The sequence below is a fragment of the Cydia splendana genome, chromosome 8 (assembly GCF_910591565.1).
Source record: "Cydia splendana chromosome 8, ilCydSple1.2, whole genome shotgun sequence".
Taxonomy (NCBI): domain Eukaryota; kingdom Metazoa; phylum Arthropoda; class Insecta; order Lepidoptera; family Tortricidae; genus Cydia; species Cydia splendana.
In genome coordinates, this window is record NC_085967.1 from 23,258,643 (window position 1) to 23,285,160 (window position 26,518).

The 26,518-nt window shown below is 49.6% G+C and overlaps 3 protein-coding genes across 3 annotated transcripts; 1 reads left to right on the forward strand and 2 right to left on the reverse strand.

The window, feature by feature from the left end:
* Positions 1–4,447: 4,447 nt before the first annotated feature.
* LOC134793102 (myb-like protein X) lies at positions 4,448–6,430 on the reverse strand. Its single transcript, XM_063764626.1, has one exon. The coding sequence runs from the start codon at positions 6,428–6,430 to the stop codon at positions 4,448–4,450; it is 1,983 nt and encodes a 660-aa protein (XP_063620696.1).
* Positions 6,431–9,460: 3,030 nt separating this feature from the next.
* Positions 9,461–11,440, reverse strand: LOC134793104 (myb-like protein X). The gene has a single exon (XM_063764627.1). It carries the CDS (start codon positions 11,438–11,440, stop codon positions 9,461–9,463), a length of 1,980 nt encoding a protein of 659 aa, XP_063620697.1.
* Positions 11,441–14,230: 2,790 nt separating this feature from the next.
* LOC134793105 (uncharacterized) lies at positions 14,231–16,483 on the forward strand. Its single transcript, XM_063764628.1, has one exon. It carries the CDS (start codon positions 14,231–14,233, stop codon positions 16,481–16,483), a length of 2,253 nt encoding a protein of 750 aa, XP_063620698.1.
* Positions 16,484–26,518: the final 10,035 nt, after the last annotated feature.

A 26,518-nucleotide genomic window follows, 5' to 3' on the forward strand; every position in this document is an offset into this window, starting at 1 on the left:
CTGAGGGCGAACTTGGTGCCGCTGTGCTCCGGATAAATAAAAATAAAGCGCCAGGCCCCGATGGCATACCAGGCCGTGCTTGGGTGCTAGCAATAGGTCCTCTTGGACCCCGGGTGAGAGCACTCTTCAGCGCATGTTTCGAACAGGGTCGGTTTCCACGGATGTGGAAAACAGGGAAACTGGTCCTTATTCAAAAGATGGGACGTCCGGCCGACTCATCATCGGCTTATCGACCGATCGTCTTACTCGACGAGGTGAGTAAACTTTTCGAGCGTATCATCTCGCTTCGCCTCCTCAAGCACCTCGAAAATGTGGGGCCAAATCTTAGCCAAAATCAGTTCGGCTTTCGTCACTGCCGATCCACAATTGACGCGATCGCCAGAGTTAAGACCCTGAGAGAGGAGGCAGTGTCCCAAGGCGGGGTGGTCCTCGCAGTGTCGTTGGACATATCGAACGCATTTAACACTCTGCCTTGGGGGTGCATTAAGGAAGCACTCAGATACCATGCGGTGCCGAGGTATTTGCGCAACATTATCGAGGCGTACTTATCAGAGAGGGCTGTCAAGTACCCGGTGCCAAATGATAACGGATGGGGTCTGAAAATCATGTCATGCGGTGTTCCGCAGGGGTCGGTACTGGGACCACTCCTGTGGAATATTGGGTATGACTGGGTGCTACGTGGCAGAAATCTTCCGGGGATTGAACTGACGTGCTATGCCGACGACACTCTCATTTCAGCGAAGGCTAGCACGTTCAGGGAGGCGTCGCTAAGGGCTACGGCGGGAGTAGCCCAAGTGGTAACAAGGATCCGTAGGTTGGGTCTAGAGGTTGCTCTTCATAAGTCGGAGGCCATCTGCTTTCATGGACCTAGAAAAGCACCTCCAGCTGGCGCTCAGCTTGTAGTGAGTGGAGTTCCCATCGGCGTTGGGTCGACGATGAAATATCTGGGACTCGTCCTCGACAGCCGGTGGAACTTTAAGGAGCACTTTAAGCGCCTGACTCCTAGGCTTCTAGGAGCAGCCGGTGCGCTTAGCCGACTCCTACCAAACATGGGGGGGCCAAATGTAGGCTGCCGCAGTCTATACACGATGGTAGTGAGGTCGATGGCCCTGTACGGTGCACCCATTTGGGTAGATGCCCTTAGCGCCGAAAACCAAATACTTCTACGAAGACCTCAAAGGATCATGGCGATAAGGGCCATCAGAGGATATCGCACCATCTCCAGTGATGCGGCATGCGCCTTGGCCGGGACCCCGCCCTGGGATCTGGAGGCAAAAGCACTGGCGACCATATATAGGCGGATTTCGGAATCTCGAGCCAGAGATCAGGAGCCTATGCTCGAAGAGGTGAAGCGCTGGCGGACGAATGCTCGCGTTGTCGTTCTCCGAAAATGGGGTGAGAGGCTAAGGAATCCATGCGCCGGTCACTGGACAGCCGGAGCTATCCAGCCTGTCCTTAAAGAATGGGTCGGTAGACAGCACGGTGTGGTGTCTTTCCATCTCGCACAGGTACTCTCGGGCCATGGGTGCTTTGGCAAGTACCTGTGCGAGAAGTCTAAACGGGAGCCAACGCCAGCGTGTCACCACTGCAACAGTGCAGAAGATACAGCGCAGCACACGCTGGCGGACTGCCCAAGTTGGGTAGCGCCGCGCAATAATTTAGTTGCGACAATTGGGGCTGATCTGTCGTTGCCGACCGTCGTAAAGGCAATGACAGAAAACAAACGATGCTGGAAAGCTATGACCACCTTCTGCGAGGTGGTCATGACCCAAAAAGAAGCGGCGGAGCGCGCGCGAGAAGAGGATGTAGATGCTCACCCGCTGCGGCGCAAAAGAGCAAGGCGGAGGCGGGTCGCCCATGACCGCCGCCTGCCGCCTTAATGAAGACCTTTGGGTGGCAGTCAAGGGGACGACAGCCATCCGATTGAAACTAGGTCCTCGAGGCGAAGGGTGTGCTAAAACCAAATCACGCCCCAAATGCCGGTAGGGAAATCAATTTCCCGGAGATGGGGCTTAACAGCCAGCCGCTGCGAGGCCATGGTAGTGTACACAGATTGTTCCCGTGGCCTCGCCTTACAGCACCGTGGTGACAAACAGGTGGTTTTAGTGGGTAGACCGGATTCTCGTGGGAGTCCCACATAACCACCCGGGTGTCCCCGCGCCCGGGTGGTATGCGTAATGCATTTCCCCTGTATAAAAAAAAAAAAAAAAAAAAAAAAAGGTTAGGTTAGGTTAGGTTAGTTTTTTTTTTTTTTTTTTTTTTTTGCTTTAATGATATTCTGAAAATTTATAGACATATGGTCCTCGCTATGGATACGGGCGACCATATGCCCTGCAACTGAGTTTATACAATACTGAAAGTTATTATGGTGTGACTAATTTCCTGAAGCGTTTACAATTTTAATGACTATGGATGGAGCATGGAGCATTTACAATAAATTCTATGTTCATGGAGCGGTCCTAAATTTAACTATTAAATCTGCAGCTATTTTACAATTTTCCTTCTAAGTTCGTGGAGTGGCTATGGCTAAAAAATGACTATGGATGGAGCATGGAGCATTTACAATAAATTCTATGTTAATGGAGCGGTCAGACATTTAACTATTGAATCTACAATTATGTTTATTTTATACAATGCTAGTAATTATTTTGGTGTGTCTAATTTCCTAAGGCTATTATTCTGGAGTATTTACATTTTTCCTCTAAGTTCGTGGAGTGGCTATGGATGGAGCATGGAGCATGGAGCATTTACAATAAATTCTGTGTTCATGGAGCGGTCTTAAATTTCACTATTATGTCTACAGCTATTTTACAATTTTCCTTCTAAGTTCATGGAGTGGCTATGGCTATAAAGTGGCTATGGATGGAGTATGGAGCATTTACAATAAATTCTATGTTCATGGAGCGGTCAAACATTTAACTATTGAATCTACAATTATGTTTATTTTATACAATGCTAGTAATTATTTTGGTGTGTCTAATTTCCTAAGGCTATTATTCTGGAGCATTTACATTTTTCCTCTAAGTTCGTGGAGTGGCTATGGATGGAGCATGGAGCGTTTACAATAAATTCTGTGTTCATGGAACGGTCTTAAATTTCACTATTATGTCTACAGCTATTTTACAATTTTCCTTCTAAGTTCATGGAGTGGCTATGACTATAAAGTGGCTATGGATGGAGTATGGAGCATTTACAATTAATTCTATGTTCATGGAGCGGTCAAACATTTAACTATTGAATCTACAATTATGTTTATTTTATATTATACAATGCTAGTAATTATTTTGGTGTGTCTAATTTCCTAAGGCTATTATTCTGGAGCATTTACATTTTTCCTCTAAGTTCGTGGAGTGGCTATGGATGGAGCATGGAGCATTTACAATAAATTCTGTGTTCATGGAACGGTCTTAAATTTCGCTATTATATCTACAGTTGTTTTACAATTTTCCATCTAAGTTCGTGGAGTGGCTTTGGCTATAAAGTGGCTATGGATGGAGTAAGGAGCATTTACAATAAATTCTATGTTCATGGAGCGGTCTTAAATTTCGCTATTATATCTGCAGCTATTTTACAATTTTCCTTCTAAGTTCGTGGAGTGGCTATGGCTATTAAATGGCTATGGCTATGGATATGGATGGAGCATGGAGCATTTACAATAAATTCTATGTTCATGGAGCGGTCTTAAGTTTAACTATTATATCTGCAGCTATTTTACAATTTTCCCTCTAAGTTCGTGAAGTGGCTATGGCAATAAAGTGGCTATGGATGGAGCATGGAGCGTTTACAATAAATTCTATGTTCATGGAGCAGTCAATCACTTAACTATTGAATCTACTATTATGTTTATTTTATACAATGCTAGTAATTATTTTGGTGTGTCTAATTTTCTCTAAGTTCGTGGAGTGGCTATGAGTGGAGCATGGAGCATTTACTATAAATTCTATGTTCATGGGGCGGTCCTAAATTTAACTATTAAATCTGCAGCTATTTTACAATTTTCCCCCTAAGTTCGTGGAGTGGCTATGGCTATAGAGTGGCTATGGATGGAGCATGGAGCATTTACAATTAATTCTATGTTCATGGAGCGGTCAATCATTTAACTATTGAATCTACTATTATGTTTATTTTATACTATGCTAGTAATTATTTTGGTGTGTCTAATTTTCTCTAAGTTCGTGGAGTGGCTATGAATGGAGTAGAGTATGGAGCATTTACAATAAGTTCTATGTTGTCGTTGTCATTGTCGCAGTGTTGATATATGTCGTAGTTGTCTATGTTTCTCATTTTATTCTGTATTGTATATGGTTCTGATATACATATTACATCGTATTCTTTTTCTCTGATGTTTTGTAGCATTTCATTTGTGGCTGCAAATCCTCTGCCTAGGTTGCATTGTAGTATTGTTATATTGGTTGTTGCGCTGTGTGTGTTCGTCTTAGGAGTGCCCTTATCGGTATCGTATGGACATCTTTGCTATTTTGCTCCATTTGCTGTACTCTGGGCAGTCTAGGCTGTATGCAGCATGGATGTGCTCCATTCCCTTCTTCTGGCAGTTGGAGCAGTTTGGGTCTTTGCTGTATCGGTTTGGGCATTTGCGTGTGTCGTGCGTTTCTGCACAATACCCGCATCTAGTTTTTGCAGTGCAGATTGATGCTCTGTGGTTATATCCCATGCAATTATAGCATTGGAGCAGTTGTTGCTGCTCCACCGCCATCACTGACTGGTACCCTATTCTAATTTTTCTTTGTTGTTGTATTCTGTTGTATATCTCTGGACTCACTTCTATGATCACGTTCTTTGTATAGCTGTCCCTTCTGTTTATGTGACGTATATATTTTATTAATTTCTCATTTCCAGATAAATTGCTGGTTATATTAGGGTTTTGTCTATGAATTGCTTCTGTTATTTTGTCTCCTACATTTTCGTTTATGACTCCTATTAGTTTTATTTGCGGGTTTCTGAGTTTGGGGACTTCCACTGTAACTCCTGTGTTATTATTTCTGATTGCTGTGCTAAGATTCTCTCTGTCTTCTTCGTTTTCGCAGTTTATGACTACTTTATTGCTTTTAGTATATCTGATTTGCTGTATTCCGACTCCCAGTTGTATGACATCTACCTTATCTTGTACTTGTTTTAGTGTTTCTGCGTTTTCTTTTCGAGGGTCTATGTTTTCTAGTATGACCGCGTAACTGGTTTCTGTCTTGTTGTTATTATTATTGTTTATTTTGGTTACTTTCCTATGTGTCTGATTAGTATTATTTTCGTTGATTGGTGTTTGCTTGTTTCTCTTTTGGGTTATTGTGGTTTCTTCTCTTGGTTTTTCTTTTGTTCTTTCTTTGTTTATCTGTCTATGTGTGTCTGTCCTTTCTCCTCTTTTTGTGTTTTTATTATTGTTGTTTTCCACTGTTTTTGCTGTTGTTGTTGTTGCGATCTCTTTTTCTTCATCGTCTATTGGTCTTGTTAGTGCTGCGACTACTAATTCGTTGACTGCCTTTTGTTCATAAATTAGTTTTTCTATTTCTGTTTTTACTCCATTTATGATGTCTTCCTTTAGTTTGTCTACGGGAGTTTTGGGTTGGGGTGCCGTTGTTGGAGTGTATTCGTCTGTTTGTACGGCTTGATTTCTATTTTTATTTGATGGTGATGTTATTGTTGTTGTTATTGCTGTCGTTTGCGGGTCATTGTTTCTTGTTATTTTCCCGGTTAGGGTGAGTTCTAGTGCGTATCTTTCTACTTCTTTTTGTATTTTCTTGACTGATTCTGATATTGCCTCTTTGCTTTCCTTTTTCACGCTTCGGTTGAGTGTGAGGTGACTTTGGATTAATGCTGATTGTGCATTGACTATGTTTACCAGTCGGGTTGTCGTTAGATCGTATCCTTGTGTGTGCTCCATGGAGTCGTCTAGTCCGATTATCTCGCTTGTTGTTTCTTCATTTGATGTTGTTGTTATTATTTTTTTATTGTGGAGTGAGGTTTCTTTGTTTCCCTTCCTTGTTGTTATCTTTGCAACATCAGACTCGTTTTCTTTTCCTGGTTCTTTGTCCGTTTCATTCTTTTCTTTGTTTATTGTCTGCTCCGTTTCTCGTGTTGCCCCTTCTGGTTGGGTGTTTTCCCTTGTTTCCTTGTCGTTTTCTCTGTTCTGTGTTTGTGACTTTTCTATATCTTCGTCGTGATTTGGTGTCGGTATTTTTTTTTGTATGTCTTGGTTTATTTCCAGTGTTTGCTGGGAGGGGTCTCTTGGTTCCTCCCTGCTTAGTGAGAGGTCTTCTCCATGTTGTCTGTCCTTGTCATTCATGTTTTCCTTGTCTGTTTGTGTATTCCGTATATTTTGGGTCTGTGGCGCATCGTCTTCTGTGTCTTGGTTTTTGTTGGCGCGTGCTCTGGTGAGTCTGATTTCTTTGATCGGTGAGGTTTTTGATGTTTCTGACATGTTTGTTGTCTATTTTTATCTTTGTGTGTTTTTTTTTTTTTTTTAAATTATTATTATTTGTTTGCTTATTTAATTTATATTCACTGTGTTCACTGTGTTCACTATGTTCACTATGTTCACTATGTTCGCTAAGTTTATTGTGTTTGTTGTGTTCACTGTGTTGTATATTGAAAACTTTACCTTGTTTTGTTGTATGCTGTGATGGTTTTTCCTTGCAATCCTTGTATGGGTTAACTCACTGTTTCACTAGGTTGTCACTGTTTCACTATGTATATTTTCCACTGTGGTTTATTGTTTCACTGTTATTGTTTATTATTTTTTGCACTGAGTTTTTTATTTTATGTTCTGTCCGCGGAGTGGCGTTTTGCTGCGCCTTGAGCAGCGGCGCCCAGCGCCATGGAGCAGCGGTTCACAGGACCGCGGGGCACTTGGCCTCAGTACGCTGGTCGCCGGCCAACCGATCCGATGGCTGTCCCGCACGGAGCGCCCGCGCCAGGGCGCGGCGGCTGCACGTGGAGCACTGACTTTTCGCACTGGGGTCTTTGAACTTTGGATCACTTGGCGGTTCACTGAACTGTTCTCGGAGCAATGGAGCACCAGACGCTGGACTTATAGCGTTTGTGCTCTAAGTGTTTTGGCGCAGGGCTCGGAGCGCTGTTCGCGGAGCGCTGAGCCTCGGCTGCGCCGTGGCGGAGCTGCTTTCGGAGCAGCAGTGGGCGCGTCCGATCCACTCCACGGCCGGGGACCGACTGGTTAGGTTAGGTTAGGTTAGGTTAGGTTAGGTTAGGTTAGGTTAGGTTAGGTTAGGTTAGGTTAGGTTAGGTTAGGTTTTTTTTTTTTTTTTTTTGCTTTAATGATATTCTGAAAATTTATAGACATATGGTCCTCGCTATGGATACGGGCGACCATATGCCCTGCAACTGAGTTTATACAATACTGAAAGTTATTATGGTGTGACTAATTTCCTGAAGCGTTTACAATTTTAATGACTATGGATGGAGCATGGAGCATTTACAATAAATTCTATGTTCATGGAGCGGTCCTAAATTTAACTATTAAATCTGCAGCTATTTTACAATTTTCCTTCTAAGTTCGTGGAGTGGCTATGGCTAAAAAATGACTATGGATGGAGCTTGGAGCATTTACAATAAATTCTATGTTAATGGAGCGGTCAGACATTTAACTATTGAATCTACAATTATGTTTATTTTATACAATGCTAGTAATTATTTTGGTGTGTCTAATTTCCTAAGGCTATTATTCTGGAGTATTTACATTTTTCCTCTAAGTTCGTGGAGTGGCTATGGATGGAGCATGGAGCATGGAGCATTTACAATAAATTCTGTGTTCATGGAGCGGTCTTAAATTTCACTATTATGTCTACAGCTATTTTACAATTTTCCTTCTACGTTCATGGAGTGGCTATGGCTATAAAGTGGCTATGGATGGAGTATGGAGCATTTACAATAAATTCTATGTTCATGGAGCGGTCAAACATTTAACTATTGAATCTACAATTATGTTTATTTTATACAATGCTAGTAATTATTTTGGTGTGTCTAATTTCCTAAGGCTATTATTCTGGAGCATTTACATTTTTCCTCTAAGTTCGTGGAGTGGCTATGGATGGAGCATGGAGCGTTTACAATAAATTCTGTGTTCATGGAACGGTCTTAAATTTCACTATTATGTCTACAGCTATTTTACAATTTTCCTTCTAAGTTCATGGAGTGGCTATGACTATAAAGTGGCTATGGATGGAGTATGGAGCATTTACAATTAATTCTATGTTCATGGAGCGGTCAAACATTTAACTATTGAATCTACAATTATGTTTATTTTATATTATACAATGCTAGTAATTATTTTGGTGTGTCTAATTTCCTAAGGCTATTATTCTGGAGCATTTACATTTTTCCTCTAAGTTCGTGGAGTGGCTATGGATGGAGCATGGAGCATTTACAATAAATTCTGTGTTCATGGAACGGTCTTAAATTTCGCTATTATATCTACAGTTGTTTTACAATTTTCCATCTAAGTTCGTGGAGTGGCTTTGGCTATAAAGTGGCTATGGATGGAGTAAGGAGCATTTACAATAAATTCTATGTTCATGGAGCGGTCTTAAATTTCGCTATTATATCTGCAGCTATTTTACAATTTTCCTTCTAAGTTCGTGGAGTGGCTATGGCTATTAAATGGCTATGGCTATGGATATGGATGGAGCATGGAGCATTTACAATAAATTCTATGTTCATGGAGCGGTCTTAAGTTTAACTATTATATCTGCAGCTATTTTACAATTTTCCCTCTAAGTTCGTAAAGTGGCTATGGCAATAAAGTGGCTATGGATGGAGCATGGAGCGTTTACAATAAATTCTATGTTCATGGAGCAGTCAATCACTTAACTATTGAATCTACTATTATGTTTATTTTATACAATGCTAGTAATTATTTTGGTGTGTCTAATTTTCTCTAAGTTCGTGGAGTGGCTATGAGTGGAGCATGGAGCATTTACTATAAATTCTATGTTCATGGGGCGGTCCTAAATTTAACTATTAAATCTGCAGCTATTTTACAATTTTCCCCCTAAGTTCGTGGAGTGGCTATGGCTATAGAGTGGCTATGGATGGAGCATGGAGCATTTACAATTAATTCTATGTTCATGGAGCGGTCAATCATTTAACTATTGAATCTACTATTATGTTTATTTTATACTATGCTAGTAATTATTTTGGTGTGTCTAATTTTCTCTAAGTTCGTGGAGTGGCTATGAATGGAGTAGAGTATGGAGCATTTACAATAAGTTCTATGTTGTCGTTGTCATTGTCGCAGTGTTGATATATGTCGTAGTTGTCTATGTTTCTCATTTTATTCTGTATTGTATATGGTTCTGATATACATATTACATCGTATTCTTTTTCTCTGATGTTTTGTAGCATTTCATTTGTGGCTGCAAATCCTCTGCCTAGGTTGCATTGTAGTATTGTTATATTGGTTGTTGCGCTGTGTGTGTTCGTCTTAGGAGTGCCCTTATCGGTATCGTATGGACATCTTTGCTATTTTGCTCCATTTGCTGTACTCTGGGCAGTCTAGGCTGTATGCAGCATGGATGTGCTCCATTCCCTTCTTCTGGCAGTTGGAGCAGTTTGGGTCTTTGCTGTATCGGTTTGGGCATTTGCGTGTGTCGTGCGTTTCTGCACAATACCCGCATCTAGTTTTTGCAGTGCAGATTGATGCTCTGTGGTTATATCCCATGCAATTATAGCATTGGAGCAGTTGTTGCTGCTCCACCGCCATCACTGACTGGTACCCTATTCTAATTTTTCTTTGTTGTTGTATTCTGTTGTATATCTCTGGACTCACTTCTATGATCACGTTCTTTGTATAGCTGTCCCTTCTGTTTATGTGACGTATATATTTTATTAATTTCTCATTTCCAGATAAATTGCTGGTTATATTAGGGTTTTGTCTATGAATTGCTTCTGTTATTTTGTCTCCTACATTTTCGTTTATGACTCCTATTAGTTTTATTTGCGGGTTTCTGAGTTTGGGGACTTCCACTGTAACTCCTGTGTTATTATTTCTGATTGCTGTGCTAAGTTTCTCTCTGTCTTCTTCGTTTTCGCAGTTTATGACTACTTTATTGCTTTTAGTATATCTGATTTGCTGTATTCCGACTCCCAGTTGTATGACATCTACCTTATCTTGTACTTGTTTTAGTGTTTCTGCGTTTTCTTTTCGAGGGTCTATGTTTTCTAGTATGACCGCGTAACTGGTTTCTGTCTTGTTGTTATTATTATTGTTTATTTTGGTTACTTTCCTATGTGTCTGATTAGTATTATTTTCGTTGATTGGTGTTTGCTTGTTTCTCTTTTGGGTTATTGTGGTTTCTTCTCTTGGTTTTTCTTTTGTTCTTTCTTTGTTTATCTGTCTGTGTGTGTCTGTCCTTTCTCCTCTTTTTGTGTTTTTATTATTGTTGTTTTCCACTGTTTTTGCTGTTGTTGTTGTTGCGATCTCTTTTTCTTCATCGTCTATTGGTCTTGTTAGTGCTGCGACTACTAATTCGTTGACTGCCTTTTGTTCATAAATTAGTTTTTCTATTTCTGTTTTTACTCCATTTATGATGTCTTCCTTTAGTTTGTCTACGGGAGTTTTGGGTTGGGGTGCCGTTGTTGGAGTGTATTCGTCTGTTTGTACGGCTTGATTTCTATTTTTATTTGATGGTGATGTTATTGTTGTTGTTATTGCTGTCGTTTGCGGGTCATTGTTTCTTGTTATTTTCCCGGTTAGGGTGAGTTCTAGTGCGTATCTTTCTACTTCTTTTTGTATTTTCTTGACTGATTCTGATATTGCCTCTTTGCTTTCCTTTTTCACGCTTCGGTTGAGTGTGAGGTGACTTTGGATTAATGCTGATTGTGCATTGACTATGTTTACCAGTCGGGTTGTCGTTAGATCGTATCCTTGTGTGTGCTCCATGGAGTCGTCTAGTCCGATTATCTCGCTTGTTGTTTCTTCATTTGATGTTGTTGTTATTATTTTTTTATTGTGGAGTGAGGTTTCTTTGTTTCCCTTCCTTGTTGTTATCTTTGCAACATCAGACTCGTTTTCTTTTCCTGGTTCTTTGTCCGTTTCATTCTTTTCTTTGTTTATTGTCTGCTCCGTTTCTCGTGTTGCCCCTTCTGGTTGGGTGTTTTCCCTTGTTTCCTTGTCGTTTTCTCTGTTCTGTGTTTGTGACTTTTCTATATCTTCGTCGTGATTTGGTGTCGGTATTTTTTGTATGTCTTGGTTTATTTCCAGTGTTTGCTGGGAGGGGTCTCTTGGTTCCTCCCTGCTTAGTGAGAGGTCTTCTCCATGTTGTCTGTCCTTGTCATTCATGTTTTCCTTGTCTGTTTGTGTATTCCGTATATTTTGGGTCTGTGGCGCATCGTCTTCTGTGTCTTGGTTTTTGTTGGCGCGTGCTCTGGTGAGTCTGATTTCTTTGATCGGTGAGGTTTTTGATGTTTCTGACATGTTTGTTGTCTATTTTTATCTTTGTGTTTTTTTTTTTTTTTTTTTTAATTATTATTATTTGTTTGCTTATTTAATTTATATTCACTGTGTTCACTGTGTTCACTATGTTCACTATGTTCACTATGTTCGCTAAGTTTATTGTGTTTGTTGTGTTCACTGTGTTGTATATTGAAAACTTTACCTTGTTTTGTTGTATGCTGTGATGGTTTTTCCTTGCAATCCTTGTATGGGTTAACTCACTGTTTCACTAGGTTGTCACTGTTTCACTATGTATATTTTCCACTGTGGTTTATTGTTTCACTGTTATTGTTTATTATTTTTTGCACTGAGTTTTTTATTTTATGTTCTGTCCGCGGAGTGGCGTTTTGCTGCGCCTTGAGCAGCGGCGCCCAGCGCCTTGGAGCAGCGGTTCACAGGACCGCGGGGCACTTGGCCTCAGTACGCTGGTCGCCGGCCAACCGATCCGATGGCTGTCCCGCACGGAGCGCCCGCGCCAGGGCGCGGCGGCTGCACGTGGAGCACTGACTTTTCGCACTGGGGTCTTTGAACTTTGGATCACTTGGCGGTTCACTGAACTGTTCTCGGAGCAATGGAGCACCAGACGCTGGACTTATAGCGTTTGTGCTCTAAGTGTTTTGGCGCAGGGCTCGGAGCGCTGTTCGCGGAGCGCTGAGCCTCGGCTGCGCCGTGGCGGAGCTGCTTTCGGAGCAGCAGTGGGCGCGTCCGATCCATTCCACGGCCGGGGACCGACTGGTTAGGTTAGGTTAGGTTAGGTTAGGTTAGGTTAGGTTAGGTTAGGTTAGGTTAGGTTTTGCAGGGCGTACGTGACGGTAGGATGGGCGGCAGCGTGTGTGTTGGCGGGCACCCCACCCTGGGAACTGGTCGCTGGGGTGCTCGCCGATGCGCATATGCGGAGAATCAGGAGCAGGGAGGCAGGAAATTTCCCTGCTCCTGAAGAAGTGCGAAATGCGCGCAAAATCGCGCTGAGAAGGCTGCGCGAAAAATGGAAGGAGGACCTGGAGAACTCTCCCTACGGAACCCGTACCATAGGGGCAGTTCTCCCGTCGTTGGACAGATGGCTGGATCGGACACATGGCAGTGTGGGGTACAGACTGGCGCAGGTGCTGACCGGGCATGGATGCTTCGGGCACTACCTGCACAGGATTGGTCGCGAGCCTACCCCAGCCTGCCATGAATGTGGTGAGACGGATGACACGGCCCAGCACACCCTCGAGGTGTGCAATCACTGGGTCGTGGAGCGTAGTGCGCTGGCGGCAGCCATTAGGACGGATGATCTCTCGCTGCACAGCGTCGTGGCGGCCATGCTGAACGGCGAGAGATCCTGGGAGGCAGTGGTCTCCTTCTGCGACACCGTTGTCTCGCAGAAGGAGACCAAGGAGAGAGAGCGGGAGGAAGACCCGAATGCGCTCCCAATCCGACGCAGAAGACTGGGAAGGAGACGCAGGCGGTATGCCATTTTGAACAGTGGCATACCCCAGTAGGGCAGCGGGTAGGGGACCCGCATAACACAACCCTACACGGGACGGGGGAGAGATAGTTATGCGTTTGCTAACTCTCCCCGAATCTGGTGGTATTCCCGGTTAACTGGGCCAGGACTGCCGGGGGGATGCCGTGGTGACATGCTCGCGACCCCATTGCATCCCCCTATAACGGCATAGACGGAAACGCCGCAGGGGTTTTAGTGGGTATTCTCCTCCCCTCCCTCTGACTAGCAGAGGGAGTTACGGGAGGAGCGAGTCCCACATATCACCCCCCCAATGGGCGTCCCCAGCCCGGGGGTGAATGCATAAACGCATTTCCCCTGCGACAAAAAAAAAAAAAAAAAAAAAGGTTAGGTTAGGTTAGGTTAGGTTAGGTTAGGTTAGGTTAGGTTAGGTTAGGTTAGGTTAGGTTAGGTTAGGTTAGGTTAGGTTAGGTTGGGGTGCAAGGGCTGGTAGACCTCCTCGTGGTGCACCCTGGGAGGGGGAGGATAGACGCTCAGTTGCGCGTTTGCTGTCCTTCCTCTGCGAACTACCAGTCATAGGCGTGGTGCAGTTGAGCTTGCTCCTGCGTTGGCTTCAGTGCCGTGTTGTGTCGTTGGCTGCCCCCGTCATGCCTCAGTTCCACCTGAGGTGGCAGAGGACGCAGCCGTGGTCTAGTGGTCAATACCATTGGCCTGTGGTGGTCGTGCGATGTCGTGCGTGCATCGTCAAAACCGCAAACTTGGTCCGTTGGTGCCAGGAGCGGCGGCCGTCTCCCTTCGGGGTGGGGGCTGCGAGGAAGAAAACCTCTATAAAAATTACCCATGGTGAGGGCGACGGTTGACTCAGGTCAGCTGTCGGCCAACTCGTAACCCGGCCCGCGGGGTCGGCACGAGGGTCGCTGGCGTTGGACGGGGACCGCGAGGACGGAATACCTCTATAAAAACCACCTAGGGCGGCGGGTGCTGCTAGCTTCGGGGAAGAAGTTAGTGGTGCAGACTACGGTCACCGTCGGCCGAACCGTTATCCCGGGGTGGGTTCTGGTCATGTTTTAGGCCTGCCCTCGGAACCGGTAACCTTGCCTTAATCGGCCGGGTCAAGGGGAGTAAACCCCAATAAAAAATCCATAACTCTTGGCGTGTCGGCTTTCCGCGTCAAGATGCTCTTCGGAGCGGCTGGAGTGAGTACCAGTCATGAGAATCCAAACCTGTGATACCGCCCGACCTCACAGTGTTAATAGGGCCACCTAGGCATCGAGGATCTCTGCCTTCCGTGGAAATTTATTTCTCCTCTACTCGTGGGACTTATTATGCAATTGAATAATCTTAAAAAACAAACCCAACAAAAACCCAAATCCAACCTGACCCCTGCAAACGAAGATCGGACAAAGAATGTTGCTTCTGATTCGGAATTGACGACGAAGGTGGCGACGAAAGTCGCAAAAGTGACGCTTGAGCGTCTAGACGCGGAAAAGGTCTCCGCAACAGACTCGGACGGGAGTGTTACCTCTGTCCGGTCCATGCGCTCAGCCCGGTCAATGCGCTCAAACCGGTCTCGATCACGCTCACGCTCCCCAGCGAATGAGAGTCGCTTCTTTAGCAAGAGACGGCGCCTTTCGAATGAAAGGTCACGATCTAGGTCGCCGAATGTTGACGATGGTCCTAGTACATCGGCAATTGTGGCGCCTGCACGCAGAGGAAAAGGCCGTTCCCCCAACACGGAGGAAAACGTCGGCTATGCAAAGGCTGTTGAAGGGGCCAATAAGGCGAAACGTGAACAACTTCGGCTTCGCGACGAAGAAGAGGCGGAGGACTTATGTCTGTCTTATAAAACCCGCCAAGTAAGACTATCGGAAATGTCCACCGACGAGGATGTGAACCTCGATGATCGCGTCCTTGTCAGCCTAGAAACCATTGACATGGTGGCCCAAAAGTCCAGTCATCTTAAGGGTACCTTTCAAAAGGCCCTAAAGGACTCAGCCAAGGAAATGAAGAAGGTCTTTGAGGAGCTTAGGACACACACGGTATCCGACGAAACCCGGCAACTAGTAGCACAGAACAAGCGCCTTAAAGCGGAACTGGCAGATGTCCGCTCTGAGCTCCGAAAAATTCGCGAGGAAATGCAACGCTTTGAAATTTCACATCGGAGTTCGCTTCCCATAGAGGAGATGAACGTGGTTCAATCTGCGTCGTTGGGACCTCATCCACCGGCGCCATCCAAAAAGAAGGCTAAGTCTAACGAACCTGCGGCCCTAGACATAGAGAGCATTGTCCGGGCTGTTACAACTCAAGTAGGTAGCATGATTAATGCTAGATTTGATGGTTTGGAGAAAGAAGGCAGACTATTGCCAGCCCAAAGTCTCCGTCCACCTCTGGCAAGCGACAAGAGGAAAGAGTCGGCTTCAAACGTGAGCGTCGTCCAAAAGCCCGCGATGCCAGTGGCCTCTGTCCCTGGCAAGAAGGGTCCACCAAACTATACTGAAGAGCCGCAAAAGATCAGCGGCAAGGGCAAGGGCAAGGGCAAAGGCAAGAAAAGCATTGCCCCACAGCCCATTGTCAGCCAGAGTACGGCAACCCTTCGGTCCCATCCAGCGTCTCCAGGTCCCTCAACAGAGGAAGGATGGCAAAAGGTGGGCCCCAAGGGCAAAAAGAAAAAGAAGGCGGCCAATGCTGTTTCCAAAACACAACCGAAACAGAAACAGCAACCAAAGAAGGTACGCAAACTAGTGCCCCCGCGTTCATCAGCGGTGGTTCTGACACTGCTCCCAGAGGCAGTTGAAAGGGGGGTGACGTATGCGAATGTACTTACGGAGGCCAAGAGTAGGGTCGACTTGGCTGGACTCGGCATTTCTGCATTGCGAATCAAGCGCGCAATCACTGGGGGCACCGTTCTAGAGGTCCCAGGAACCACCAGTGGTGATAAGGCCGACCAACTGGCCAGAGCGCTTGCGGAAAAGCTGGGTCCAGAAGCTGTTCGTGTATCAAGACCTGTCAAATGCGCAGAGCTCCGTTTGACAGAGTTGGACGACTCAATATCGCCCGAGGTGGTAGTAGCTGCGATCGCCAGCGTCGGCGAGTGCTCAACAGACCTGGTAAAGACCGGTGAGGTTCGTCGAGGTATCAGAAGACTCGGCACTCTGTGGGTGCGCTGCCCTGTTACGGCAGCCAAGAAAGTCACTCAGGCTGGTCGCCTTGAACTCGGTTGGGGCCTCTCGGCTAAAGTTAGCCTTCTTGAAGAAAGACCCATGAGGTGCTTCCGCTGCCTGCAGATGGGGCATGCTGGAGTTCAATGCACAGCGACTGAAGACTACAGTAACCGCTGCTATAACTGCGGTCAACCAGGACATAAGAGGTCAGCTTGCTCTGGATCAACTCAATGTATCCTGTGTCATGCTGCGGGAAAACCTGCGGACCATAAAATCGGGTCCAAAGCGTGCACCAACCCTAGCCCAAAGAATACAAAACGCGCTGGCGATGGCCCCCAGGCCCCCTCCCAGGCTGTTATCCCCTCCACCGGTGCGGTGGAAGAAGCTGAGATGGACATTGTAACGACCGACCATTAATGACAATAAAGGTGTTGCAAACTAACCTCAATCACTGCGCCAGGGCTCAAGATCTGCTTTTGCAATCCCTGGCTCAGTGGAGTATTAACGTGGCAGTTGTGGCTGAGCCGTACTCAGTCCCACCGCGAAGCGATTGGGTAGCTGACATAGACGGAGTTGTCGCATTGGTGGCAAGAGGAGGCACATTCGAAAGCGTTGTCCGGGGGAAAGGTTATGTGTCGGCAAATTATGAACGTGTCACTTTTGTCGGCATCTACTTTTCTCCAAATCGCTGTTTGGCTGAATTCGAACGGTTCCTGGCGGAGGTAGGCACCCGAGTCAGCCAGCTTTATGGCCGGGGATCAGTGGTCGTCGCTGGAGATTTTAACGCGAAGTCCACTGCGTGGGGTTCGCCGGCGACGGACGTGCGCGGTGAGGTCGTTGAAGAGTGGGCACTTGCATCAGGGCTGACTCTAGCCAACCAGGGAGTTGCTAACACGTGCGTGCGGCAACAGGGCGGATCAATAGTGGATCTGTCTTTCACAAATGCCGCCCTGGCACGCTGTGTCCATGATTGGAGGGTACTGGAAGATGTGGAGACGTTGTCCGATCACCTGTACATTCGTTACGACGTCTCCACATCGCCATCAGCTCAAACTGGCCAAAATTGCACGCTACCGATTGGCGGCGGAGGTCCAAGATGGGCTCTCGGTAAAATGGATCGAGACCTTCTTTTAGAGGCGGCTATTGTACAGGCGTGGCTTCCTTCGCCGGAAGGTGAAGTAGTGGTGGAGACGGAAGCATCCTGGTTCCGGGATGCCATGACACTAATATGCGATACGGCGATGCCCCGAGCCAAGCCTCCACCACAAAAACGAAAGGTGTACTGGTGGACTGCTGAGCTTGCACTAATACGCAAGGAGTGTACAGCCGCGCGGCGTCGGTACACAAGGCAGAGGCGCCGACGAACAGACGAAGACGCAGAAAGGAACCTTTACGCCTTGTATAAGGAGGCAAAGAAGTCCCTAAAAGCCGCCATTGGAAATGCCATGGACGCTGCCAGAGAAGCATTCCTCGACACCTTGAATGCGGACCCCTGGGGCCGGCCCTACAAGCTCGTAAGAAACAAATTGCGCTCCTGGGGCCCCCCGCTCACCCAAACGTTGGAACCCGAGTTTGTCAGCGACGTGGTTTCGGCATTGTTCCCTAGAGGAAGAAACAACAGGCCGCCAGCAATGGCACCACCACGAGCAGACGAAGTGGAGGAAGCTGAAGTGCCACCTGTAACAACGGTTGAGTTTGGCGTAGCAGTGATTAAGATGCGAGCCAAGAACACTGCCCCAGGTCCAGATGGAGTCCCCGGCCGCGCTTGGGCCCTCGCGCTGAAAGAGCTGGAGCCGCGACTTATCCGTCTCTTCACGGCATGCCTGGAGCAGGGCCGCTTCCCAGTAGCATGGAAATCGGGAAAACTGGTACTGCTAAAGAAAGAGGGTCGTCCGTCTGATTCGCCTTCAGCGTACCGGCCGATTGTTTTGCTTGATGAGGTGGGGAAGCTATTCGAGCGCATCATAGCGTCCCGCCTCAACAAGCATTTAAGAGGGGTTGGTCCAGACCTGGCCGGAAATCAATACGGCTTCAGGAGCGGCCGTTCTACAGTGGACGCGATCCTGCAAGTGAAAAGACTGGCACAGGAGTCTGTTTCTCGGGGCGAGGTCGTCTTGGCTGTGTCGCTAGACATAGCCAACGCCTTCAACACCATGCCCTGGGAAACTGTAAATGAGGCTTTGCGCTACCACAGGGTTCCTCCTCACCTGGCCCATATTATCAGGGCCTATTTAAGTGAGCGATTTGTGACCTGGCCTGGGCAGCGAAATTGGGGACAGAAAAGGATGGAGTGCGGTGTCCCTCAAGGATCGGTTTTGGGCCCGCTACTTTGGAATGTCGGCTACGACTGGGTCTTGCGGGGGGCAAACCTTCCTGGAGTTGACGTGTTTTGTTATGCCGATGATACGTTGGTTACGGCCCGCGGACCCAGTTTCCGCGATGCGGCCATTTTGGCAACTGCGGGTGTAGCCCACGTTGTAAACCGTATAAGGCGGTTGGGCCTGGAAGTCGGCCTACAGAAATCCGAGGCCATTTGTTTTTATGGCCACCGTAGAGGTCCTCCGGTAGGAGCCCAAATCATAGTGGGCGGGGTCCCGATTGCTGTCAGGTCGACCCTGCGCTACCTGGGCGTTATGCTTGACAGCAAATGGAACTTTCGGGCCCATTTCGAACACTTGGCTCCAAAACTGCTCAGCACAGCCGCGGCCCTGGGGCGTATACTCCCGAACTTGGGAGGGCCCAAGGCTTCATGCCGCCGTTTGTACACGGGAGTCGTGCGCTCCATGGCGTTATATGGCGCACCCGTCTGGGCTGACGCCATTGGAAGGCAAAACGCTACTCAGCTGAGAAAAGCCCAAAGAGCAATGGCGCTACGGGTAATCCGGGGATACCGTACCATATCTACGGATGCTGCGTGTGCTCTAGCGGGATCCTTGCCCTGGGACCTCGATGCAAGAGCCCTCGCAGCTGTTTACCGCTGGCGCGAGGAGATGCATGAGAGGGATGAGGCACCAGCACCAAGAGAAATAGATGGACGGCGCGAAGCAATTCGGCTGGAAATGGTGGACATTTGGGAGGAGAGACTGGCGCATCCTATTGCTGGTCACCTAACTATAGAGGCAATACGTCCGGTCCTAAAACAATGGCTTGACCGGGACCATGGCCCTATAACATTCCGAGTGACGCAGGTCCTTACAGGACACGGGTGTTTTGGACGATATCTGTGCAACAGATTGGGCCGAGAACCGACGCCGATATGCCACGGGTGCGGTGCTGCTGAAGACACGGCACAACATACGCTGGCTGTATGCCCAGCTTGGACAGAACAGCGGGCCACACTCGTGGCTGTAGTGGGGCGCGACCTCTCCCTGCCTGCCGTAGTGAAAACTATGGCAGACAGCGAGGGATCATGGAAAGCGGTGGTCTCTTTCTGCGAAGGCGTAATAGCAAGGAAAGAGACCGCGGAAAGAGAAAGGGAAGAAGATCCCGCCTCCCAACCGATGCGCCGCAAACGCGTAGGACGGAGGCGTTTGGCGTACGACCGCCGACTTCCTCCTTAAGGGTACCCGTGGGCGGCAGGCTCGGGGACGCCTGTCGCCTACACGAGGGTCCCTGGGATGGCCAGTACGCCGACTTAACGGCGCACCTTTTTAAAGTGACAGAGGAATACTCCCTCCGAAGTCGAGTCCAAAGATCGGACAGCCGCTGGCGGGGTTTCGGAAGCATGCTCTCGGTCGTTTCCCGTGCCCCGCCTTATAGCCTTGAGGCGGCCAACAGAGGGGTTTTAGTGGGTAAACCTGGGGTCTCATTAGCCCACAACAGGGAGTCCCACATAACCATCCCGGCCCGTCCCCGCGCCGGGTGGTATGCGTAACGCATTTCCCCTCTTAAAAAAAAAAAAAAAAAAAAAAAAAAAAAAAAAAAAAAAAAAAAAAGGTTAGGTTAGGTTGGGGCGCTACGGACAGGAAACCTCCAAGTGGGCCAGGTCCCTTCTCATTCCTCTTGATCCGAGTGATCTGGGGGTAAGGGAAGGGTACCTGGACGGTGCGCCCCGGGGGCAACGGTAAGTAATTTCTTGGTTTTTCAAGTTATTGCTTACCGGTGCTGCCAATGTCCTGTCGTGGGGGGGGGGGGGGGGGGTCTCTCCACAGGTTCTCTGTCCAGCAGAGGTCCTTGTGGATGAGTCCGGGGGGTGGGTAAACCTCTTTAGAGGGACCGTTTTCGGTCAAGTAGGTGGCGGTGGCCGGCAAGGCTGCTATGGGTTTGGCGGTCTTTTTGGGCTGTCCAGGCCAAATTTGGGTCTTACCTCTTTTGAGGACTTTTGTCGACTTATTGGTCTGGGGGGACTGGGTGGTCTTTGGGCCGTCCAAAATGAGGGGGGTCGCTCCAGAAATGGTTGTGACGGGTGCGGCGCTGTGCCAAGAGCATTCGACATATAGTCGACGCCGGACCAACCGTTGCTCTTGTCGGGGTCGTAGTCATGTTTTGCGGCTTCGGACAAGCACCGGGGGCCTTGCCTTAATCGGCTGGGCTGCGAGGAAGAAAACCTCAATAAAAAATCACTCCTAATCCTAAGCGGCGGAGCACCGCGAGAGGATGCATGGCTGAAGTGGAGTCAGTCGCTAGTGCTTCCCCCGTTAGTGTACCGGCCGACACTCTAACGGGATACGCTAAGGCTTATCCAGGTGCAGGGGGTACCGCTTGGATGGACCACTTATATCCCCCATACTCGTGGGAACTGTATGGAAACTAAAAACTTAAAAATCAAATTTAAAAGCGTAGAAGGGAAGCCCAAAATAAAGGGCACAAAGGTAGAAAAGCGCAGCCGGAAATTGAAGGAGAGCGGCGCTGAAAAAATGGCGGAAAGCGTGGCAGATATGCTCGCAAGTGCTGACGAGAGTGACCAGTCAGACTGCACTCTGAGAACGGTCAGGTCGAGGTCGAACTCGAGCTCCTCTGCAGGGACCAATAAGCGGAGATTTTGGGCCGATGTTGGCGCAAAAAGAGCCAGTGGAGGGGCAAACGAGCCTCTGTTAGATGACTGGGAGGCATTGGGCTCCCCTGAGCCAGAAGGTCAAGAGGAAAAGATCAAGCGCTCAAGGGGACGCCCACCTACGACAGGCCAATACGTTGGTCTTGCAGCGGCAAAGAGAGCCCTCAACGAGGCCAAACGAGAGGCTCTCGAGATTGAGGCGGAGTTGGACATTGCAAGCCAGGCAAAAGTGGCAAGACGACTGCGGGAAAGTTTTTCCAAGTCACCCTCAGTCTGTGAAGACGTGAATGAGAAGTCTGCGGTAGACCTCTCCAAGTTGGTGGCGGACCACGTGAAGATTATCGAGAACGTGGCCTCATCATCAAAGAATCTGAAGGGAACCTATGTGCGGGCCCTTAAACAGGCGGCAGAAACTATCGCGAAAGCGTTTGATAGTTTAAGCGAGCGCTCGATCTCAGACGAGACTCGCCAACTGCAGGCGGCGAATAGTCGCCTGCAAGCAGAGATGGCCAGCCTCCGCGGGGAACTGGCCCAACTTAAGGCAGAAGTAGAGCGAGGGAGGCGGAGGGAGAGTCCTGTGCGGGAGGTTCTGCCCTCCGGACCAAGCGAGGACGCAGACATGCCAGACACGATGACGTTGGATACGCTGCCGGTCCCGAAGGAAAAGTTGCCGTCGCGCATTAGCCAACCGTCGATCGACCTGACGCCCGCTCTCTTGGACGAGGAATTAACGCGTGCAGTGGCTCTCCAGGTGGGAGCGATTGTAAGCGCACGTCTGGACGGACTAGAAGCCGAGGGTCGTCTGCTGCCGGCTAAGCAATTGCGACCGGCATTGGCAGCAGACAATAAGAAGCAGGCTGCAACATCCACAGCTTCTTCTGCGGCGAGAGCAACTGCTGGCCCCAGTGGGAAAAAAGTGATAGATGCCACCAAAAAGCCACAGTCTGCTCCAGCTCCTGGAGCTACAAAAAAGGCCAACAAAACGGCTAAAAAGAAGGGAGGTGGGACTTCAAACCAGTCAGCAAAGGAGTCCCCCACACCCCGCTCGCTGCCTCCTGCCCCCACCACTATGAAAGAGGGCTGGAATGTGGTTGCGAGCAAGGGAAACAAGCGGAAGACGGCACAGCGTGTGGCTCCGCCGCAGCAAACAGAAAAAGCAAAAGCCGCAAAGCTGAAAGCGCCACGATCTGCAGCCGTCGTGCTTACCCTACAACCGGAAGCTGAAAAAAAAGGCGTCACATACAAAGATGTGATTGCGGAGGCTAGGACCAAGGTCCAACTAACGGACATGGACATCCCTGGGGGACTGCGCTTCCGGCGAGCGGCTACCGGAGCGTGCATTCTTGAGGTCCCTGGAGCATCCAGCGGGGAAAAGGCTGACAAACTAGCTGAAGCGATCCAACAGCAGATTGGCGCGGAGAAAGTACGGGTGTCTAGGCCAACTAAAACCGTTGACATTCGCGTCACTGGCTTGGACGAGTCGGTGTCCGCAGAAGAAGTGGTCGCGGCGGTGACACGAACTGGAGAATGTACCGTTGACATGGTGAAGGCCGGAGAAATACGCCAGGGTTTCTCAGGGCTCGGAACAGTGTGGGTTCAATGTCCCATCGCGGCTGCAAAGAAGATAGTGGCTGGGGGTCGCCTACTGGTAGGATGGGTCTCTGCGCAAGTGAAGCTGCTAGAGAAGAGGCCTTTACGATGCTTCCGGTGCTTTAGAAATGGGCATGTAAGGGCGCAATGTCAGGCGGAAACGGACCGATCTGAAAGCTGTTTCCAGTGTGGCAAAGAGGGTCACAAAGCGGCACAATGCACTACGGCGCCACACTGTGCCGAGTGTGCGGCAGCCGGCAAGCCGTCGGAGCACAGAATAAGCAGCAAGGCGTGCACTGCGCCCAAAACTGCCGGAAAAAGTAGGAAGACCAAAGCTGCTGATGGCCCCCAGGCCCCCTCGCAGCCGGTCAAGTCGCCCGCCATGGAACAGGTTGCGACGGAGGAGGCTCAAAATATGGCCGTCGATTAAATGGCGACAATCGATTTTTTACAGGGGAACCTCAACCACGATGCCAAGGCCCAGGACCTCTTCCACCAGAGCATGGCACAGTGGTCGATCAACATTGGGATAGTAGCGGAGCCCTATAAAGTCCCCGACAGAATCGACTGGGCCGGGGATCTGGACGGAACCGTGGCCATAACTACGCGGAGCGCCGCCGGCTCCAATCCATTCAAGAGCGTTATAAAAGGTCACGGCTGCGTCGCAGCGGTCTGTGGGGATTTGGCGGTAGTCGGAGTATACTTCTCTCCAAACAAAACTCTGGCTGAATTTGAGAGCTTCCTTGTTGAGGTCGGTGCTCTTGTTGGTCGGCTACATCCCACCCCGGTCATCGTGGCTGGCGATTTTAACGCAAAACATGCAGCGTGGGGATCCCCAGTGACGGATCCACGGGGACGTACTCTTTTGGAGTGGGCAATTGCCGCTAACCTGGCAGTCGCAAATAAAGGAACGGCAAACACGTGCGTGCGCCAAGGGGGTGGCTCTATTGTAGACATCACGTTTACGAACGCTGCCCTGGCACGCCGTGTTCAGGGATGGGAGGTCCTGGTGGATGTCGAGACCCTGTCAGATCACCGTTACATCCGGTTCGGTGTCTCTGCACTCCCTAGGCTCTCTCTCCCAAGACGGAATGACCCGGTCCAAAACTGCCCACGCTGGGTACTCAAAAAACTCGACCGAGAAGCCCTAGAGTTGGCGGCCATGGTACAAACATGGACAACAGAACCGGAAGAGTTGGTTGATGTCGAGGCGGAAGCTGAATGGTTCCGCAACTGCATGATGGAGGTCTGCGACGCGGCCATGCCTCGAGCCAAGGCCTTCTCTCCCCGACGCTCCGTGTACTGGTGGTCTCCAGATCTTGCGCAGTTGCGCGAGGAGTGCGTGCTCACGAGACGTCAGTACACGCGACAACGGAGTCGACAGTACAGAGACGAAGAAACAGAAGCGGCCCTGTACACAAAATATAAGGAGGCAAAAGTGGCACTAAAAGCCGCCATCGCACAAGCCATAGACCGGTCACGAGAGGAGTTTCTGGAGACTCTGAACAGGGATCCATGGGGGAGGCCTTACAAGCTTGTTAGGCAGAAGCTTCGGCCTTGGGCACCCCCGCTGACGCAGAGTCTCCAACCTCAGCTGCTGGACGACGTAGTTGCGGCTCTTTTTCCGCACAGGCCTCGGCAAGGTCCACCGCCCATGGCTCCACCTAGGGCAGCTGAGAGGCAGCGAGAAGCAGAAATGCAGACGCCCCCTGTCACCGACGGTGAGCTGGGAGCAGCGGTTCTGAGACTACGGGCCAAAAATACAGCACCCGGATTGGACGGGATCCCAGGTCGAGCCTGGGTCCTGGCCATGGAGGCCCTTGAGCCAAGGCTACGTCGGTTTTTCAGTGCATGTCTCGAGCAGGGTCGCTTTCCTGACTCCTGGAAAATTGGTCGGTTGGTACTCTTGAGGAAAGAAGGTCGTCCTGCGGATTCACCGTCGGCCTACCGGCCCATCGTGTTGCTTGATGAGGTGGGCAAGCTCTTTGAGCGGATTGTTGCGAACCGTCTTATCAAGCACTTAATGACGGACGGGCCGGACCTGGCTGATTGCCAGTACGGATTCCGCAGGGGTCGCTCAACAGTCCACGCAATCCTGCGGGTAAAGAAACTGGCGGAGGATGCAGTGTCCCAGGGTGAGGTCGTCTTGGCAGTGTCATTAGACATTGCCAACGCCTTTAACACTCTCCCCTGGGATTGCATAAATGAGGCGCTGTTATACCACCAAGTGCCCCACCATCTTAGCCGAATAGTGAAGGCCTACCTGCTGCGGCGGTTCGTGGCCTTCCCCGGGCAGCATGAGTGGGGGCGTCGGGAAATGGTGTGCGGTGTTCCACAGGGGTCAGTGTTGGGGCCACTCCTGTGGAACATCGGATATGATTGGGTGTTACGGGGAGCACTTCTGCGCGGGGTCGACCTGGTGTGTTACGCCGACGACACACTTGTGACGGCGCGGGGGGCCTCATTCAGAGAAGCCGCTATTCTAGCCACGGCGGCCGTAGCCCATACAGTAGGCAAAATAAGACGGCTAGGTCTAGAGGTCGCCTTGAACAAATCGGAGGCTATTTGCTTTCACGGGCCCAGGAGGGCGCCCCCGCCCGGGGCTCATATAATCGTGGGAGGCGTGCAGATTGCCATCAAGCCTACCATGCGGTATTTGGGCATCACCCTAGACAGCCGTTGGTCTTTTCAGGCCCACTTCGAGCGGCTGACTCCGAAGCTGCTGGGTGCGGCTGGTGCGCTCGGACGCCTGCTCCCGAATATAGGGGGGCCGAAAAGTTCATGCCGGCGTCTGTACTCGGGAGTCGTACGCTCGATAGCCCTGTACGGAGCCCCAGTCTGGGCTGGCGGCCTTACTGGCAAGAACGTCACCCAAATGCGCCAAGCGCAACGGGTGATGGCAATAAGATCTATACGGGGCTATGGGACAATTTCCGGCGAAGCTGCATGCGTGCTGGCTGGATCCCTGCCATGGGACTTGGACGCGAGAGCCCTTGCGTCAGTTTTCTTCTGGCGCGAGGAGGCGCGGGCCCGGGATTTCTGGCCAGCACCGCGCGAGATTGAGGCCAAGCGAGAAGAGCTCTCTCGCGAGGCAATTGAAGAGTGGGTGAACCGGCTCGAGCAACCAAGTGCGGGAGTCCGGACAATTGCGGCGATCCGACCGGTCATGTCCCAGTGGCTAGAACGACCGCACGGTGCTCTCACCTTCCGGCTTGTGCAGATTCTCTCGGGGCATGGCTGCTTCGGGAGATATCTGCACAAAATTGCCGGCAGAGAACCAACGGAGGAGTGCCACGAATGTGGCGCAGCAATCGACACCGCACAACACACACTGGAGGAGTGCCCAGTGTGGGGGCCGGAGCGAGACGACCTGATTGCAATAGTGGGGCCAGACCTGTCGCTGCCGGCCGTGGTCAAGGCCATGGTAGACAGCGAAGGTTCATGGCAAGCGATTAAGACCTTCTGTGAAGACGTTCTTCAGCAGAAGGAAATGGCGGAACGCGCCAGAGAGTCCGACCCAACGGCCGACCAACGGCGCCGCAAGCGTGCTCGACGCAGACGGCTCGCACATGACCGCCGCCTGCCTCCGTAGGTTGACCGCAGGATGACAGGCACGGGGACGCCTGTCATCCGTCACACACGTGGTCCCTGAGAGGGTGACCGTACTGGATACGGTCCACAGAAACGAGGCCATCAAGGGCCTCCGGAGGCGATGGTCCGCCAACACGGACCGGTGCTGGTGGTGCTATAGAAGTAAAGCGCGAGCGTTCCTACAGCCCACCATTACAGCACAATGGCGGCAGACGGGGGGGTTGTTTAGTGGGTAGACTTGGGTCTCATTAGCCCAAGGAGTCCCACATAACCACTCG

Coding starts and splice junctions, on each gene's coding strand:
- LOC134793105 (XM_063764628.1), top strand. CDS start 14,231: ATGCAATTGAATAATCTTAAAAAACAAACCCAACAAAAACCCAAATCC.
- LOC134793102 (XM_063764626.1), bottom strand. CDS start 6,430: ATGTCAGAAACATCAAAAACCTCACCGATCAAAGAAATCAGACTCACC.
- LOC134793104 (XM_063764627.1), bottom strand. CDS start 11,440: ATGTCAGAAACATCAAAAACCTCACCGATCAAAGAAATCAGACTCACC.